Here is a 20,591-nt window from a genome sequence, read left to right on the forward strand (position 1 = left end):
TCTCTTTTTGACCTCGCTAAAATAGAAACATTAGGAACAACCCCTCATGACAAATACAAAACTAGTGAGATGAACTGAACTCCACACAATGATGGCTGCAAAACAGCTCGGCTCCGCCACCCACCCCGCCCAAAATAACGATAAAGAGTGGCTGCCATGATTGGTTGCGGAATGGCCACAACGGAGCTACGAAATGGTGCTGCTCTCATGCTAACCCCAGCTTCAGTCTGAAACATCCAGAAACACTGTAGACTACCAATTCGATCAGTTCCGGTAGCGCCCCAATGTAACCCGGTAGAGAAGAACTAGCCCTCCCCTCTTTGACTGATGGTTCTTGTTGCCTGTCCCTTCTGTTGTCATTTAACAGAACTATTTAGCCTGCTGAAAGGGGTTGTGTTCCGACCGCTGGTTGGTGGAGACATTTTGACTATATTCTGGACCTGCGTTGTCGCGTAATGCGTCATATGACGCGCCGCGTTAGCGCATCCGGAAGTCATCCGGGGCGCGCAGCGCGTAACGTAAGCATAACAAGTCATGTGACTTGTTAATAAAACTTTTCATTGGTTCATTTTACTTTTCTTATTGTAATGATGAAAGGCTTGGTCATATCACCTAAAAATTACGCTTTTCATTACTTCCGAACATTATTTTTTCTTAAATATATGTTATAATGTTCCAGGCTAATGTACTTTCCCGGAAATTTTACAAGTGTCCTGCAAGTAAAATATATTCTTTTTTCGAGAAAAAGAGCGTTTCTTCGTCCCATGACGGAGCCGTTGAGCAAAAGAGGGTCGACCTGCTGTCTTAGTCGCCGATACGCCTGAATATGAGATTCTTATCGATCACTTTATGTTGCAGGAATAGAAAACACAACAGCCCTTGACCATTTATCTTTACTGCGTTCCTTCGTATTATACCTTTTACCCTTCATGTAATTGGTCTGCTTTATTTCACTTGCCTTTTAATGATTCTAAAACAGTGACTATTATTAAAAACTTTACCAATGTATATACTACTACCATGTTTTCTTTTAAAAACCTTTATTGTGAAAATTTCATTATACAAATACGAGCCTATAACCACGTGGGCCTGCCACGGAGCAAACTGTAATCGTATATGATGAATAGCCATTTACACTGTAGAGGAACGTAACGGGCGGGCCATTAGGTTGCAAGAACTAAGGTGTCTAACAGTTACGGAATCGGTGGACGTACATTTTATAATTAAAATACGACAGGGCCAGTTACAATAAAATTATCTAGATATACATTTGCGGGCAAGTACCATGGGTGACGTTAATTCGAACTTTCAACAGTACAGTAATCAATAACACATCAGAACTTAATATCAATAGGGATGTCGAAATATTCAATCAATTCTCGTCCCCGCCCGCCATGTGCTTCAAAACTGCATACGTATCTCGTGATTTCAAGGTTCTGCAACCAGTACACAACAAGGAGTTACGAGTCCCATTTATTCCGGCGCCATTTTGGGCGAGGACGGGCAGGTCCAGGATATAGTCAAAATGTCTCTACCAACCATCGACTATGATGATGTTCATATGCTGTATTTATTAGAGTAACACTCATCTGTCCACATGAAATTAATTTACCACAATCTAAACATGTCATTTTAATCTTTCCAAAGTTCTTCTAAATATTTGGGACCGTTTCCCTTGCCTCTGAAGCTCTCAGTGCCACTTCTTTGATGAATGTACTAGCAGGTCAGGGGTTCTCCTCCAAATCTCTCTTTTATGCAGCACTATAATTAATTGGTGCCACCTCTCCATATGACGATGCATGGTATAGTTACCACAACTATATATTTTTTCGGTTCCTCTGGAGAGTTCATCGTGGCAGATGAAGCGTGTAACGTACCGGGCATTTACCTTTTTTTGCATGTACAGGAAAGGAAAAAAAAATCGAGCGTCCGAGTTCTAAGGTGTCCCAGGGCCATTTTAGTGGACCAGGCCCAAATCCAAAGAACAGCCATCTCACAGGCTAATGGGGCGACCCACGCCGAGTTTCAGCATTGTAGGATGACCACACCAGTAGAGCAACTTGCTAGACATCACCTCGGTGCCATCCGAATCTTGGCATCTCAACGCCTACTGGTATCTTCCATACAGAAAATATTGTTACGCTGCCTTTGGCCCCATTCGCACATCGGTCCGCAACTTAGACATCACCTCGGTGCCATCCGGATCTTGCCATCTCAGCGCCTTGTGGTGTCTTCTACTCCGAAAATATTGTAGAAAATATTGTTGCGCTGCCTTTGGCCCCATTCGCACATCAGTCCGCTACTGACACCATCTCACAGGCCAACAGGGCGCCCCACGCCGACTTTTACCATTGTAGGATGGCCACACCAGTGCCACAACTTGCTAGACACCACCTCGGTGCCATCCGGATCTTGGCATCTCAGCGCCTTGTGGTGTCTTCAAATCAGAAAATATTGTTGCGCTGCCTTTGGCCCCATTCGCACATCGGTCCGCTACTGACGCCATCTCACAGGCCAACGGGGCGCCCCACGCCGACTTTCAACATTGTAGGATGGCCACAGAAGTGCGGCAACTTACTAGACACCACCTCGGTGCCATCCGGATCTTGGCGCGTTGTGCTGCCTTCGGCCTATTCGCACATCGGTCCGCTACTGACGCAAACTCACAGGCCAACGGGGCGCCCCACGCCGACTTTCAGCATTGTTGGATGGCCACACCAGTGCGGCAACTTACTAGACACCACCTCGGTGCCATCCGGATCTTGGCGCGTTGTGCTGCCTTCGGCCTATTCGCACATCGGTCCGCTACTGACGCAAACTCACAGGCCAACGGGGCGCCCCACGCCGACTTTCAGCATTGTAGGATGGCCACACCAGTGCACCTTACTAGACACCACCTCGGTGCCATCCGGATCTTGGCGCGTAGTGAAGCTGCAGCAGCTGCAAATAAGCTTCAGACAGTGTTACAACCGCTGCTCAGAACTCTCAACTATGACACCACCTCGGTGCCATCCGGATCTTGGCGCGTTGTATTGCCTTCGGCCTATTCGCACATCGGTCCGCTACTGACGCCGCCTCACGTGCCAACGTATTTTCTCCGCATTTTATACCCTATGCCGCATAACAGGTCATGTGACTTGTTTATAAAACTTTTCATTGGTTCATTTTACTTTTGGTTTCCTAATGATGGAAGGCTTGATCATATGACCTAAAAACAACACTTTTCATTGGATGAAAACTTTTTTTTTTCCCAAACGATGAAAGCCCCACCTTGTTTCTGGATGTTTCAGACTGAAGCTGGCGTCAGCATGAGAGCACCACCATCTCGTAGCTCAGTCGTGGTCATTCCGCGAGCAATCATGGCAGCCGCTCCCCACCAGAAGCCTGCAGGAGTCGGGGCCCCCAAAACTTTTGATGAATTCTCAAGGCGGAGGGGAGTCCTGTGACAGCCGCCTATCGCTGCACCGCAAGAGTGGGCGCAACTCAGCTGAATTGCGGCTTTTGACACAGTGGACCAAAAACGGACGGAATGGCAACTGAAACGGTAAAGGGGCGCCCCACTACAACAGATGACACTCCACCTGGAGAGGCCCGTTCACGCCGCCTCCCCCGGGGCGCCCCACGCCGTTATTCGGAGCAGCATTGTAGGATATCAAAACCAGTGCGGCAACTTACTGGACATCACCTTGGTGCCATCGTTCTGCTGCCTTGGAACTATTCGCACAACAGTTTTCTACTGATGACCCACCCCCCGCGACGCCCCACGCCGTTATTTGCTGGGTGGCAACTTACTAGACATCACTTTCGTGTCATCTAGATTTCAGCGCGTTCTGCTGCCTTGGAACTATTCGCACAACAGTTTGCTACTGATGACCCACCCCCCGCGACGCCCCATGCCGGAAATCTGGACGTTGTGCTGCGTTGGGACTATTCGCACAGCCGACCGCTACTTCGTTGTTTTTCCCTAAAAATGTTTATATGTTATTACTATTTTTGTTTTCTTGTATATATTTATAAATTATTAACGTTTTATAATCTTACTACTTTGTCGGAGTGCTATATATTTTTAATGTGACACATAATTGTAAAAACTTTGATGTACAAAGAGTCATCCCTGGAATCTTCCGCTTCAGGCTCGGTCCCCTCCCCAATCACAATACAGGATGGTTTTCAGATAATAGCAACGCTTCTGCTGTGACGGATCTCATCGAGTGTGGGCCTTGATCTACTATAACTCCTTTGAAGAGGGGTGATTCTTTACAGCTGTGGCCATAAACTACATCTGCAGGGCTAGCTGATACCCTAGGACCAGCCTGGACAATCGGACACAGAGGAAAAGGAGTGTCAGAGGGTGCGGTAGTGAATAGGGCGAAAGGGAGGTGTCGGGCGGGCACAGGGTGTGATTCTCAGGGAAGAGCAGCGCAGATGGGGGGAGGTTTATTACCCATGCATAAGACAGAGAGCGGGGGTGACCACTGCCTGGGGGAGATGCTTGCGAGGGTGGGGAGCCATGCTAAGGATCGACAGCGTGCACAGAGTGGGTCTGGTCAAGGCATCTAAAATGGCTGCCGTGCACGACAAAAGTGTGGCATTTGAAAAAAGACAAGATGGCGCAGACAATGTTTTTCAACACTTCCTGATTTCCTTCGAATCGAACGTTAACAGACGTTGGGGCATATTACCAAAGTTAAGCGATATTTATCCCTAACGATGCTTAGCAACGATTTTTTTACCGTCAGAAATTATCGCAGATAAACCTTGCTATTATCAAGGTTTATCGCAAATACGATAAAAAACGACCGCAATGCATTAATATCGCTGAAAACTCAGCGATATTCATGCATTACCGAGCTAATGCTCTTAGCCATGTTATCCACCTCCCATTGGATAACATGGCTAAGAACTGCTCAGGGCAGGTGGTAGCTTTTGGAGATATTCGCGCTTATCTCGAATATTTCCAAAAGTTGATAATAGGAGATAGCGATGTTAGCGACTGTTTCCAGTCGCTAACATCTTGGCATGCCCACTTTGCATGTCATTAGTGATAAATATCACTCACATGCAAAGTGGGGCCCAAGATGGTCGCTATCTTCTACTAGCCGTCGCTAACTGGTGTTAGCAACAGCTAGGTAATACACATATAATTTTATCTCCGCGAAGCGGAGCTCTGTTACAGATATATATCTTGTTTGTGAACGTTAATTTCTCAAAATGCACTGAAGCACATATATTGAGACCTAGCAAAGGCACATCGGGCTACCAGTCCCTACAATTTTGCCAAGTTTCGTGCAAATCCATTCAGCTGTTCGATCCTACCGAGAGACAAGATGGCGGCCGCTACGTACTGTTTGGAATGTTTACAGACACCGGAGAGCCAATCAGCTTCGCTTCGCAAAGCTCCGTAACGCGAAAAGTACGCGAAGCGGTGCGCTGTTACAGATATATATCTTTTTTTGAACGTTAATTTCTCAAAATCCACTGGAGCACATATATTGAGATCTAGCAAAGGCACATCGGGTTACCAGTCCCTACAATTTTGCCAAGTTTCGTGCAAATCCATTCAGCTGTTCGATTATTATTATTTATTTATTTTTTTGCCCCGCGGGGCCCTTTTAAAACCTCCACATCAAACCTAAACGGTCAGGGAGGATCTACTATGCCCCCTTATGGTCATTTGCCCCTTCGGTTTGGCCTCCGCTTGTCTCTCGATCCTACCGAGAGACAAGATGGCGGCCGCTACGGACTGTTTGGAATGTTTACAGACGCCGGAGAACCAATCAGCTTTGCTTCACAAAGCTCCGTTGCGCGAAAAGTACGCGTCCTGGAGAGCTGCCCGGTCCGCTGTTACAGATATATATCTTTTTTTAAAGGTTAATTTCTCAAAATCCACTGTAGCACATATATTGAGACCTACAAAAGGCACATCGGGCTACCAGTCCCTACAATTTTGCCAAGTTTCGTGCAAATCCATTCAGCCGTTCGGGCTAAAAGTGAGGCCAACCGCCCTATGGAAAACTCAATGTTAAAAACACGTTTTGGGACCCCCCTTTTTTCTCGGCCCCCCCTTGACGAACCCCCCCCCAAATTTTCAAGGGCTACTCAGAAACAAAATGTGCCATTTTCCTGAAAATTTCAGCCGATTCCGTCCACAAACGCCAAAGTTATTAGACATAGAATTTTCAAAAATCCCATAGAGAAAAAATCCTAACTATATATTCCTAACTGGCGACCGCCAGTAGGTAATATATATATATATATATATATATATATATATATATATATATATATATATATATATATATATATATATATATATATATATATATATATATATATATATATATATATATAGGTGCTTCTCTTGCACAAAATGCAGTCATATAAACATCCTTTTTTCACAAGCAGCAGCAAAATACAGGAATCATTTCAAAGTTCCATGTGCAATATGGGTTTCATCATCATTATGGCATTCCCAAAACATTCGCCAAAGGTCAAGGCTACCAGAAGTTGGGAGCAAAGTTATCTACATTTTACAGTAAGAGTATTTAAATTCTGCATTGAAAAGGATCAATTATGCAACACAATCTCTGGCAATAGTACTTTTATCTAATTGAGCTAAAATCAACGGTTTGGCAAAATCCGCAAATTATGTGCCAAATGTGTTAAATCCATTATTATGTGATATTGGCTCACGACACTGAATCACATAAGTCCACTTGCCCTCACCATTGTGCGGTGTTTAGATAAAAAATGCATTTATGAAATTTAAACGAAATCTGAACATTTGAATTTCAACTGGTGGCCACTTTTAACTGCACTTGATTTTTACCGCTATTGGACTCATTACGATCAGACTCCCAGAACCCGAGTCGGTCGGAAACGGTACCATCCAGGGGCATGCTGGGACTTGTGGTCTGCTGCGACACGGTGGGCCAAATCCAACATAGACACACCTACTCACATGGGATAGGGTGCAAGGGTGTTACTAATCAGCGGTGAGGAGGACAAATGAAAGGGAGAAGGGACTTGCCTCTTGGTTAACACTCACCGGGCACTGAAGAAGGCAATTACTTGCCGAAATGCTTTTGCCGAGTGTGCTTCATTAAAGCTTCCTCCAACCTGATCCCCCGCTGTGGCTTCTCTCTTTTCAAGGAAGGAGGTGTTTCTGCATATCTACAACGCGGTTGCCTGTGCCGCGTTTAAGAAGCCCCCGCATTATCAAGAGGCTCCATCTCCATTGGCGTGGGCGGCTGCGGCTGCTCTTTTGTTTGTTCCGAGTGATCGGAAGACTGGAGCCCACCTGCCATCCAGGAAGAAAAGAACGCGATGCTGAGGGAATGTTTCCTCACACTGGGTCTGGTGCACTGTCAGTCGGACCCTCGCGCTATTGATTCCAGGCGGCATGGTTGATGCGGTGTGGGGACACAAGGAGGACTTTGGTGAACTTTATCCAGGACAGTGGCTGTAACCCCTATTTTCCCGAGGTCCGGATGCCTTGCCTGATTTGCACCTGATTCCAGCTTAGCCCGGTACCATCCAGGGGCATGCTGGGACTTGTGGTCTGCTGCGACACGGTGGGCCAAATCCAACATAGACACACCTACTCACATGGGATAGGGTGCAAGGGTGTTACTAATCAGCGGTGAGGAGGACAAATGAAAGGGAGAAGGGACTTGCCTCTTGGTTAACACTCACCGGGCACTGAAGAAGGCAATTACTTGCCGAAATGCATTTGCCGAGTGTGCTTCATTAAAGCTTCCTCCAACCTGATCCCCCGCTGTGGCTTCTCTCTTTTCAAGGAAGGAGGTGTTTCTGCATATCTACAACGCGGTTGCCTGTGCCGCGTTTAAGAAGCCCCCGCATTATCAAGAGGCTCCATCTCCATTGGCGTGGGCGGCTGCGGCTGCTCTTTTGTTTGTTCCGAGTGATCGGAAGACTGGAGCCCACCTGCCATCCAGGAAGAAAAGAACGCGATGCTGAGGGAATGTTTCCTCACACTGGGTCTGGTGCACTGTCAGTCGGACCCTCGCGCTATTGATTCCAGGCGGCATGGTTGATGCGGTGTGGGGACACAAGGAGGACTTTGGTGAACTTTATCCAGGACAGTGGCTGTAACCCCTATTTTCCCGAGGTCCGGATGCCTTGCCTGATTTGCACCTGATTCCAGCTTAGCCCGGTACCATCCAGGGGCATGCTGGGACTTGTGGTCTGCTGCGACACGGTGGGCCAAATCCAACATAGACACACCTACTCACATGGGATAGGGTGCAAGGGTGTTACTAATCAGCGGTGAGGAGGACAAATGAAAGGGAGAAGGGACTTGCCTCTTGGTTAACACTCACCGGGCACTGAAGAAGGCAATTACTTGCCGAAATGCATTTGCCGAGTGTGCTTCATTAAAGCTTCCTCCAACCTGATCCCCCGCTGTGGCTTCTCTCTTTTCAAGGAAGGAGGTGTTTCTGCATATCTACAACGCGGTTGCCTGTGCCGCGTTTAAGAAGCCCCCGCATTATCAAGAGGCTCCATCTCCATTGGCGTGGGCGGCTGCGGCTGCTCTTTTGTTTGTTCCGAGTGATCGGAAGACTGGAGCCCACCTGCCATCCAGGAAGAAAAGAACGCGATGCTGAGGGAATGTTTCCTCACACTGGGTCTGGTGCACTGTCAGTCGGACCCTCGCGCTATTGATTCCAGGCGGCATGGTTGATGCGGTGTGGGGACACAAGGAGGACTTTGGTGAACTTTATCCAGGACAGTGGCTGTAACCCCTATTTTCCCGAGGTCCGGATGCCTTGCCTGATTTGCACCTGATTCCAGCTTAGCCCGGTACCATCCAGGGGCATGCTGGGACTTGTGGTCTGCTGCGACACGGTGGGCCAAATCCAACATAGACACACCTACTCACATGGGATAGGGTGCAAGGGTGTTACTAATCAGCGGTGAGGAGGACAAATGAAAGGGAGAAGGGACTTGCCTCTTGGTTAACACTCACCGGGCACTGAAGAAGGCAATTACTTGCCGAAATGCATTTGCCGAGTGTGCTTCATTAAAGCTTCCTCCAACCTGATCCCCCGCTGTGGCTTCTCTCTTTTCAAGGAAGGAGGTGTTTCTGCATATCTACAACGCGGTTGCCTGTGCCGCGTTTAAGAAGCCCCCGCATTATCAAGAGGCTCCATCTCCATTGGCGTGGGCGGCTGCGGCTGCTCTTTTGTTTGTTCCGAGTGATCGGAAGACTGGAGCCCACCTGCCATCCAGGAAGAAAAGAACGCGATGCTGAGGGAATGTTTCCTCACACTGGGTCTGGTGCACTGTCAGTCGGACCCTCGCGCTATTGATTCCAGGCGGCATGGTTGATGCGGTGTGGGGACACAAGGAGGACTTTGGTGAACTTTATCCAGGACAGTGGCTGTAACCCCTATTTTCCCGAGGTCCGGATGCCTTGCCTGATTTGCACCTGATTCCGGCTTAGCCCGGTACCATCCAGGGGCATGCTGGGACTTGTGGTCTGCTGCGACACGGTGGGCCAAATCCAACATAGACACACCTACTCACATGGGATAGGGTGCAAGGGTGTTACTAATCAGCGGTGAGGAGGACAAATGAAAGGGAGAAGGGACTTGCCTCTTGGTTAACACTCACCGGGCACTGAAGAAGGCAATTACTTGCCGAAATGCATTTGCCGAGTGTGCTTCATTAAAGCTTCCTCCAACCTGATACCCCGCTGTGGCTTCTCTCTTTTCAAGGAAGGAGGTGTTTCTGCATATCTACAACGCGGTTGCCTGTGCCGCGTTTAAGAAGCCCCCGCATTATCAAGAGGCTCCATCTCCATTGGCGTGGGCAGCTGCGGCTGCTCTTTTGTTTGTTCCGAGTGATCGGAAGACTGGAGCCCACCTGCCATCCAGGAAGAAAAGAACGCGATGCTGAGGGAATGTTTCCTCACACTGGGTCTGGTGCACTGTCAGTCGGACCCTCGCGCTATTGATTCCAGGCGGCATGGTTGATGCGGTGTGGGGACACAAGGAGGACTTTGGTGAACTTTATCCAGGACAGTGGCTGTAACCCCTATTTTCCTGAGGTCCGGATGCCTTGCCTGATTTGCACCTGATTCCAGCTTAGCCCGGTACCATCCAGGGGCATGCTGGGACTTGTGGTCTGCTGCGACACGGTGGGCCAAATCCAACATAGACACACCTACTCACATGGGATAGGGTGCAAGGGTGTTACTAATCAGCGGTGAGGAGGACAAATGAAAGGGAGAAGGGACTTGCCTCTTGGTTAACACTCACCGGGCACTGAAGAAGGCAATTACTTGCCGAAATGCATTTGCCGAGTGTGCTTCATTAAAGCTTCCTCCAACCTGATCCCCCGCTGTGGCTTCTCTCTTTTCAAGGAAGGAGGTGTTTCTGCATATATATATATATATATATATATATATATATATATATATATATATATAGGTGCTTCTCTTGCACAAAATGCAGTCATATAAACATCCTTTTTTCACAAGCAGCAGCAAAATACAGGAATCATTTCAAAGTTCCATGTGCAATATGGGTTTCATCATCATTATGGCATTCCCAAAACATTCGCCAAAGGTCAAGGCTACCAGAAGTTGGGAGCAAAGTTATCTACATTTTACAGTAAGAGTATTTAAATTCTGCATTGAAAAGGATCAATTATGCAACACAATCTCTGGCAATAGTACTTTTATCTAATTGAGCTAAAATCAACGGTTTGGCAAAATCCGCAAATTATGTGCCAAATGTGTTAAATCCATTATTATGTGATATTGGCTCACGACACTGAATCACATAAGTCCACTTGCCCTCACCATTGTGCGGTGTTTAGATAAAAAATGCATTTATGAAATTTAAACGAAATCTGAACATTTGAATTTCAACTGGTGGCCACTTTTAACTGCACTTGATTTTTACCGCTATTGGACTCATTACGATCAGACTCCCAGAACCCGAGTCGGTCGGAAACGGTATCGGAAAAGGAATCAGTCAGAATGCTTTCCGACCGACTCCTTGTCCGATACCGTTTTCGACCGACTCAGGTTCTGGGAGTATGATTGATTGATTAGGATGGTCCAGAACACCATTCAGTCGTACTCCCATGATTTCAATGAAAGCCTGTGTTTCAACCGACAACGCAGGCTGCCATTGAAGTAAAGGGTGGTTGCGAAAAACCTTGCACTCTGCCCGTGGCTTGCACCCAATGGTGCCTGACTTATTGTGCATGGTTTCAAAGGGGGGTTCCTTACGTATCCCCAAGGACCCTAACGGGAGGCCTCCGGGTGAAGAGGAGGCCTTCTACTGACCCCCAAAGTCAGTTTCCCACAGCCATTCCATGTCGGACAAACCGAGTCGGAAAGGCTGTCTGAATCCAACATCGTAATACATCTGTCAGAAACACGGTCCATAGAGCTGTACGACTCAGCTCCAACTGACTCAAAGTCTTTGAATGCCAGTGGGAACCGAGTCAGGCAGATCAAACCGTTACCTTTCCATCCTAATCGGTCAGTTGGAAATGTTTGCAAGTTGTCAGAAACATGGGTTTCGACATGGGTAAGGAAAATACGATTGATCGGAAGCTTTCTGACCGACATCATAATGAGGCCCTAAGTGTAAAAAAACAAAACATAGAATTTAAAATAAATACACAATAGGCAATGTGTAATACGATCCATTTGTATCACCCTCTGAAGAAAAGGCTGTTCCCACTGAGATGCTTAACTCTGAACTGCAGATTTTACACACACTAACCCATTGGGCTATTAGCAGAATTACACATTCATGCTTACCTGCCATGGTCTTATATTCATGATGTCTCCACATGTTTTACCAGCAAATGGGCCATGCTCTGGCACACATGACTGGAAATCATGTAGGGCATGTGCTACCGCATAAACAGCATTATAAACATTATAGCTGATTCTTGGATCATATTCATCAGAATACTGGCTCTTGAACTGTTGAAGCCTTTCGGATCCAGTGCAAAACGTTTCAGTTTTATTTAATCCCAATTTTTCCACATTGTCTTTATTGTCAGGCCACTGACAACCAAATGACTGCTCCCAAAAGGTCTTCATAAATATATCATCTGGAGAGGTTGAAGGACGAAGTCCAAGAAGGAATTCTTTAAGTGCAGGCATAGTTCCTTCCTTTTCTGCTAGACCAATTGTTCCCTTCAACATCTGGGTCAATTCTTTCATGTTAGAAATACTGGGACTGGTTGACCAAGCATCAGTAGCAATCCACACTTTCCCAGTGATGTTCTGTCTAGCTAGCTCCTCCAATACTGGTGGCAGAAAAAGGCCAGGGAAAAAGACAATTATGATGTTGGCAGAGGAGGTCTTTACCACATCCAAATTGTCTCTGATTTGCATGGTCAAAGGGACGATTGCAAGGCTTTGTGGAAAGCAATGCAGACTCCAGACTTAAGGAGCTCCTCTTTTAAGAGCTGAGATCCAAGTGTGCCATAGTCATCCTCACTGGACACTATCCCCACCCAGGTCCAGCCAAAGTGAGTCACCATATGGGCCAGTCCAAGGGCCTGGTCAATATCACTGGGAATGGTGCGGAAAAATGAAGGAAACTGAAACTTATCATTTAGCATGGGGCTTGAAGAAAAATAGCTTACCTAAGAAAAAAGAACACCTTGTGAGAAGACAGAAAAACACTTATTTCACAAGAAATATAGACCTAATCACAAGAGCTTGTACTACTTGAAGAGATGTGATGAAAATGATTGACACAACTGCCTTCAATCCTGGGGCAATTACTTTATGATCTCAGAGGCACAGTACATATTTTCAGGTCTAGCTTAAAGACAACCCAATCTGTCTGGTGTTGAAGCTTTATTATGGAAAATACTAATACTTACAGTGGCCTTTGGGTGAATGTATTACTTACCATTAGTTAGCTTTCTTTAATGCCCAATGTGCTTCTTATTTGCTGGCTGTTCTTCTTTCTGTTATGTTTATCCATCCCTGCAGCATAGTTTATTCACCATCCTTATGATTGGATGACTTGTATCTTGCCATTGCTTACATTCTGAAGAAATACTTTGTTACTTTCTCATCAACACGCCAGGAGAATGCAATTGTTTTCTTTCTCTCTCCCTTGTGTGCTGCTTCCCTGATAAATCTACTGCCTATCACCCTGTGCTGTCCGTGTTGCATACCAACCCCTGCTCATCTCCTGTTGCTTACCCTCCTAGTCTGTTTTATTTTATTTTTCATTTCCCCAAAAACCTCCATACCTGTATGCCTGCAAATTCACTGCACCCATGGCCCTCACTACCCTCACTATCATGTTTGGTTTGTCTTTGACTTTTTTTTTTTGAGAACCTGGGAGCTTCAATTTACTACTGGCTGCACTTTTCTCCTTAATGTACTTTCGCACATATGTTTTATTTGAATTTACTCCTCTAACACTGGCAACACTGGCATTTGCAGATACGGAACAGACTTAGTAAAAACCATTTACAAAGAAATACATTTGTGTAATACTACTGTAATCCGAGACCTATTATCTTTTTTCTGACTTCCTAATGAGAACATTGGAAAGCAGTCCAAACTTGTTTCAAGGAAGTACTCTTCCATACTATAAAGCCTCTCTAGGAACATCAAGAAGTGTCTTTACTTCAAAAGGCATTGTTCAATATTTAGTTTTATACATAATCTATTGGAGTACTGAATCAGCCAATGGCCATTGTAAAATATAAACCAGCCAAATATCCACTCATGTACATGGACAGAGAAAGACTTCTAACAAAAAGGAATTCCCAAACAGTTTTGAGAACCAAGCAATAGTGGATTCACAAGATGACATAGTTCTATACTCCTGATGCTACTCTCAATCTGTTATCAGATAAACATTTTTAATTTTGCCAAACCAGTGTAAATTTTAATTTCTTCCACTGCATTGGCACAATAAAAAAGAAGCAAGAAGACATGCAAAAGAAACAGTGCCACAACCCTGTGTCAATCATACTTGAAACTTACTACATATTGATAAAGTTATACCCCTTTTCTTGACATGTAAAATTAATGATACAGAAAGATGTTTTCCATGGTGAATAGCTCCGATCCACTTACAATTAAATCAGGGAAAACTGTCTCTTGGAGTTCCTTGTACAGAATAAGAATGTACATGTTTCTTGAATAGCTGCCCTTTGTGGCATATTTGTACATTTGGACTCGATGTCAGGTTGACCAGAGATTCCCTTTCTCCTCTGAACTTATCATTGTTGCTGTTTCTTTCACATACGTTACTGATTGGACAAATGGTCTCAGGAAATGATCTATATACTCAGACAATGGATTTGTGAGTGAGTTGATACTCACAACAAGATTCTTAGTAATGAGTAAGTATCTATAATTAGTATGCTTTATTATACTGTTGGGAGACCCTATAACACCAGAGAATTGGAGTTATAGTTGTTAAGGAATTCAATATCCTATTGGCAATTGTATCCCAAGTCTCAAGACTATTGTCTCAAAAAGAATATCTTCGCCTTTAGGTCATCTAGACTTGTTTTTATTGGTTTTAGTATAATGTTCTTGTACTAATAGTACAGCCTTCTTTAGTAATAGGAGAAATAAAAACAAGGTGTTCAGAAAAAAATATAGTGAGACAAAAATATTGTCAAGAATATCGGGATGTCAAAAATATAGTCAACAGGAATATCAAAGGTAAAAATATTGTTTTTAGTGTTGTATGTAGTGTTGTAAGTCTTAATTAGTATGTATTTGATTGCAGTGTGTTTGATTCTACTTGTCTATTAATTTTCTTAATTTGATGTTTTCTTAAGATAATTGATTAGCTATGACATTTTTTAAATTGTATTTTTTTAGTTATATAAATGTGCATCAATAATGGTTTCATACTTTTTTATTAACTGGATATTGGCCTTTTATTGGATAAGGGTGGGATGATTTTTTAAAAATGCATAAAGTTTTACGTTAATTATTATAATAATATGCAAAATAATGTTTTTAAATTTAAAAATGTATTTTCTTACATTAATATATTTTAAAACGGTTATTTGAAAGTATATAAAAATATAATAATGGTATTAAATACAGAAATATATAGCAATTATGTAAACATTGAAAATATATAAGATTGTATTTTAATAATGTAATCTTATTAGAATTTCCTCTATAAGGGTTTTCAATTATATAGCTGTATGTAAAACACATTTCAATATTATGTATTTTCAAAATAATATTTTATGCAAAAGATGCATTTGGTTTTTATAAATGAGTTTTATATATTTTATATTTTATGATTGTTCATTTTGGATTATGATTTAATATTCTATTTTATGGTTTAAAGTTTAGGAGTGAAGGTAATGTATATTAATTAGTAATAACAATATATTTTCATATATGTTAATGTTTAAATATGAATATCTGTTTGTAGTTTGTTACTATGTTTTATAATTAAAATTTGATTTATTAAATAAGAAGTGTGTGTCCTTATGAATGATCACTTGTGTATATAAAATGTTTAATGTGCATTACCATGTTGAAAGTATTTTAGATTTTAGTGGGAATAGTAAATGTCATGCCTTTAGTGTCCGCCACCTTCTTCAAGTAGCCTAAGATTGGAGTAGGGATAGTAAATGTACCCCTTTTAGTGCCCAACACATTTTCCCAATATGGGTACATTGGAGTGAGAGTTGTAAATGTAACTTATTTATACTTTAGCACCTTCCCTCAATATGGTTAGATTGGAGTGGGAAGTGTAAAGGTCACCCTTTCAGTGTCCAACAACTTCTTCGAAGTGGTATAGATTGGAGTGGGATTAATGACCAAATATGTCCCCTACATTAGTATAGGTTGGAGTGGGAATAATAAATGACACCTTTTTAGTTTCCAGCACTATCTCCAAATTAGTTTGGATTGGAGTGGGAATAGTATATGTCACCCCTTTAGTGACAAACTCTTTCTCGAAATTGGTTTATATTGGAGTGGGAATAGTGTATGTCACCTCTTTAGTGTCCAACACTGTCCCCAAATTGATTTAGATTGGAGTGAGTATAGCGTGTTTCATCACTAGAGTGGCCCACATCTTCTTCAAATTGGTATAGATTTGAGTGGTAATAGTAAAAGTTAACCTTTTAGTGTCCAAGACCTTCCCCAAATTAGTATAGGTAGGAGTGGGAATAGCAAATAACACCCTTTTAGTGTCCACTACTTTCTCCTAATTGGTTTAGATTGAAGGGGGAAACGTATGTCTCCCATTTAGTGTCCAGCAAGGTCCCCAATTTGGTTTAGATTGGAATGTGAATAGCATTGTTCACCCCTTTAGTGTCCCACACCTTCTTTAAAATCCCATAGGTTGGAGTGCTAATAGTAAATGTTACCCTTTTAGTGTCCAGCGCATTCCCCACATTTGTATAGATTGGAGTGGGAATAGTAAATGGCACCCTTTCAATGTCCAACACTGTCTCCAAATTAATTTAGATTGGAGTGGGAATACTAAATGTCACCAGTTTAAGGTCTAACACTTTCCTCATATTGGCTTAGGTTGGAGTAGGAATAGTAGTCTTCACCCCTTTCATGCCCCAAACCTTCATCAGAAAAGATTGTAGTGAGAATAGTAAATGTTACCCTTTTAGTGTCCAACACCTTTCCATATTGATATAGGTTGGAGTGGGAAAAGTAAATATGACAGTTTTAGTATCCAACACTTCATTAAAAATTCTATCATTTGGAGTGTAATTACATACATGTTATGTTTTTATTGTTAAATCCTTTCCTAAAATTTTATTTGTATGAAGTAGAATTTTTTTGTGTTATTTCATTAGTGTTTTTTTGTTAAAAATTCTTTATTGAAGAAAGTAGCTAAACAGTACAGAGTGAAATGATGTACATCTCCTCAAGCATTTTGTGAACACGATATCTAAAACAAAATATAAAATTTTTGTAAATGATTTAACAGGTTGGCATAAACAACCAAAGGAAACCATAATGCCTTGCGCCGGAAAAAACCCAAAGTAATATAGAACTGTAGCATTTTTCATAAAAGTTTTAAAATGAAAATTTGAGAAGAATGAAAGAGAGATGAGTAAGAAGAAAAAAAGGAGAAAGGAAGGAGAAAAAGAAGAAAATTAAGTACAAGAATAGAGTAACATATAAGCAATCATCTGTATTACCTGAACAACCAAACAAAAACAGGGACTACGCATAAAGGCTCCAAAGTGGTGCACATCGGTCTAGACAGAGCAACAGTTCTGGATAGGTATAAAGTGAGAGGCAACCAGAACAGTTCTCTTTTAATCATTAAAGGTAATGTAGTAGCATGGGCTCTGGCCAGCCTGTGATGTGATGATGACATATTAGATTCCATTAAGCAATAAAAGAGATTTTTGAGTTGTTTTTCCAGCTAGATATGATAATTTGTAAAGCAAGTGCTATCATTAAATCAATACATTTCCCAGTTAACTTCTGAGAATGTCATAGAGGGGATGAACCAGCCAAGAAGAGATGAACACTGTTAAATGCAATATTTGTAGATAATATATTATTAATCTTATCCCAAACAAGTAACCAGAAACTCCGTACTTGGGGACAATCAAAAGACACATGCAAAAATTACTATTGTTTTAGGCACAAGACCTACATTTGGCATCAGTGATAAGGTGAAATTGCTGTAAACTTGTGGGACGTGGGACTTTAGTATAGTCTAGTATAAAAATAGTATAGAGTTTGAATAGTGGCAGCAGAGTGGGATGTAGTGTGTATCTTAGCCCAAATTGTACCCCAAATATGTTGAGAAAATTCTTTATTAAAATCCAATTCCCACCGTAGTTTGATTTTAGATTAAGGTCTGTTCTTAGGCGAAATGCATAATAGCATATATATATCAGATGCCTTCACATTTGAGGAAAAATCAATGGGAGATGTGGAAGGCAATAGAAAGATTGATGAGGAAGGAGATTGCGAATGGAACTGAAGAATGGTGAGCCTAATACGGTTGTATTGAAACTCATAGAAAGGTAAAACACCGCATTTAAGTTGAATGTCCCTAAAGTTTAAAACAGAATCATTTGAAATGATATGGTCAACTATTATTCCATTATCAATCCGCTTCTTCCAATAGAGGGCCTGATTGTTCAATGTAATGTGTTTATTGTACCATAGTGGGGTTTGGAGAAAATTCTCTAATGGAGAATAAGACTTGAGATCTAGAGTTGTAACCATGGAGAGAGAGTGTTGAAGTAGGGGAGTACACAAGGTCCTAGGGGCTTGAGAGATATGAGCTGCCTCCATAAGTGAAAATGGGGCAATACAGACTTGTTCCAATCGTCCACAACTGTACATTCATCAAGAGCGGGAACTGAAAAAGAGGTCAAAATGTGCTTGAGAGAAAGGGCAGAGTGGTGTCTCCTGAGATCAGGGAAATTAACCCACCATCATTCCTAGCGTGTTGAAGCCTTAATAAAGATATTCTTGATTTGCGTTTGTTCCATACGATGGTTTGAAGTAAATGATTAACAGACTTTAAAAAATCCAGAGGGAGCTTGACAGGATGCCTGTACAAATAAAAGTTCATATTTGGTAACATCATCATTTTAATTGTCGCTAATCTCCCCCACCAGGATAAAAACGAATGGACCCCCAAGTTTATAACCGGATCCCAGGGAGTAATAATTTAATAAACGTATTAAAGCAGGAAGCATATTTAATGGGTCAGCTACTTATAGTAACACATCATCTGCATACGCAGTGAATGTAACTTCCAAATGCTTATATTTGATTTAAAAAAAGCCGATGATCTACGGATTTTCTCTAGAAAGGGTTCCAAGGATGAAATGAAAAGTACAATGGATAAAGGACATCCTTGTCTGGTACCTCTGTATAGAAGGAAATATGAGGATTGTTTACCATTAACATAAATAGAGGTGGAATGCTGAGACTATAAATGATGAATATATCTTAGAACGTGGGGACTAAAATCATAGCATTTTAAAGCACCAAACATAAAATCGCAATTAACGCGGTCAAAAGCATTTTCAGCGTCCAAAGTTATAGCTGCACAGGGTGGGTCAGATTTTGAGGTCATATAGATGATGTTGAGAAAGGTTTAAGAGTTATCAGAAATAAAACAACCTTTCACAAATCCTGATTGATGAATGCCTATTAAATGCAGAATAACCTGCTTGATGCAGATTGCAAGGACCGTTGTAAATATTTTGCAGTCCACGTTAATAAAAGAGATGGGCCTATAATTCACACACTTTCATAAGTCTTTACCTTTCTTAGGAAGCAGGCAAAGCATCGCTTGTGAAAAGGTTCCTTGTGTGCAGTCTTAAGTGACAAAATGGGAAATTAAGAGAACTAGTTTTGGAAGTAGGAGAGGTGCAAAATGAAAATAAAAATCAAGAGAAAAACCATCAGGACCAGGAGCTTTATTTTTGAGAAGTTGAAGGACAGCATTTCTGAACGCCGTCTCAGTTATGTCAGCATCCAATTCAGAGTGGTCTAGTGTATGATCCGTCAACTTAGGGATAGATTGGAAAAAGGTATCTAATTGGTCAGTGGTAGGAGAAGACTCTACTGAATATAGGTTAGGGTAGAGTTGTATAAAACATTCTAACATTTTTGTATCAGTGGCATGATTAAATCCATTTCTGCCTGTGATAACGTGAATTTTATATTTTTGTTTTTTAATTTTCAAATAGTTACTCAACATTTTCCCTGCTTTTTTATAACCACCAAAAATGTTTGCATTGATTTTAAAAAAGGTACCACATGCATCATTACAAGACTGTTTTTTCTACTGTAATTTAGCTTGAATTATTTAGGCAGAGTATCTTTTTTTTAGGAAAAAATATTCATGCTCCAACATTTTGATTAGTTTAGGTAATTGCAAAGAATCCTAATTGATGTATTTTCCTTCACTGCAACATAGTCTATAATAAAACTCCTGGTGGCCGCTTTATATGGATAAAAAAAATAATAATCTGGGAATCAACTATAAGATTGACATCAAATTTATTTTAGTCAAATCTGTAAATGCATAACTTGCCGCTCCCTGTACTTCCGATACCTGTTTCAGCCGCCGACACTCACAGGCATGCCTAAACCACCCGACCTTGAAGAAAAGATTACTTGGCTCCCATGAAGGAAAACTAGCGGGCACCCATTTTGTTTTCTGTGGCTCGCGCTCCCGTTATTTCCTTAGTGTATAGTTAGTTGTATGCTTGTAAGCAATAATATTTTAATACATGTTTTAAAGAATAGAGACATGAAACACATTTTTCTCATTTTATTTATGTTTTCAAAGTTTATTTATTGTATATTTTGTAAATGTTTACACATATAGCACAAATAATTAGATTAGATATAGTTAAGTAAATAAAATCTTTTTATTGATTCTATATTTTTAAATTTAAAAAATGCTAATTATATTTAAATACTATTGTATGTTGTACATTTTTCATTTTTCTTTTCCATTGCTTAACTTTTTTTAACATTTCTTAAATTGTTTTACACAGATATTTTCAACAATATTTTAACATACATTTTCTCAGGGTATAATAAATAATATACTAATATTTCATTTATACAGTAC

The 20,591-nt window shown here is 41.8% G+C and overlaps 1 protein-coding gene across 1 annotated transcript in view; it reads right to left on the reverse strand.

Moving 5' to 3' along the window:
• Positions 1-20,591, reverse strand: part of LOC144797961 (extracellular calcium-sensing receptor-like) — a 175,055-nt gene that overhangs the window by 24,580 nt on the left and 129,884 nt on the right. The window contains exon 4 of the mRNA XM_078668767.1: positions 12,552-12,642. Coding sequence (XP_078524893.1) covers positions 12,552-12,642 — 91 coding nt within the window. The remainder of the gene's footprint in view (positions 1-12,551; positions 12,643-20,591) is intronic.

The sequence above is a fragment of the Lissotriton helveticus genome, chromosome 12 (assembly GCF_964261635.1).
Source record: "Lissotriton helveticus chromosome 12, aLisHel1.1, whole genome shotgun sequence".
NCBI lineage: Eukaryota > Metazoa > Chordata > Amphibia > Caudata > Salamandridae > Lissotriton > Lissotriton helveticus.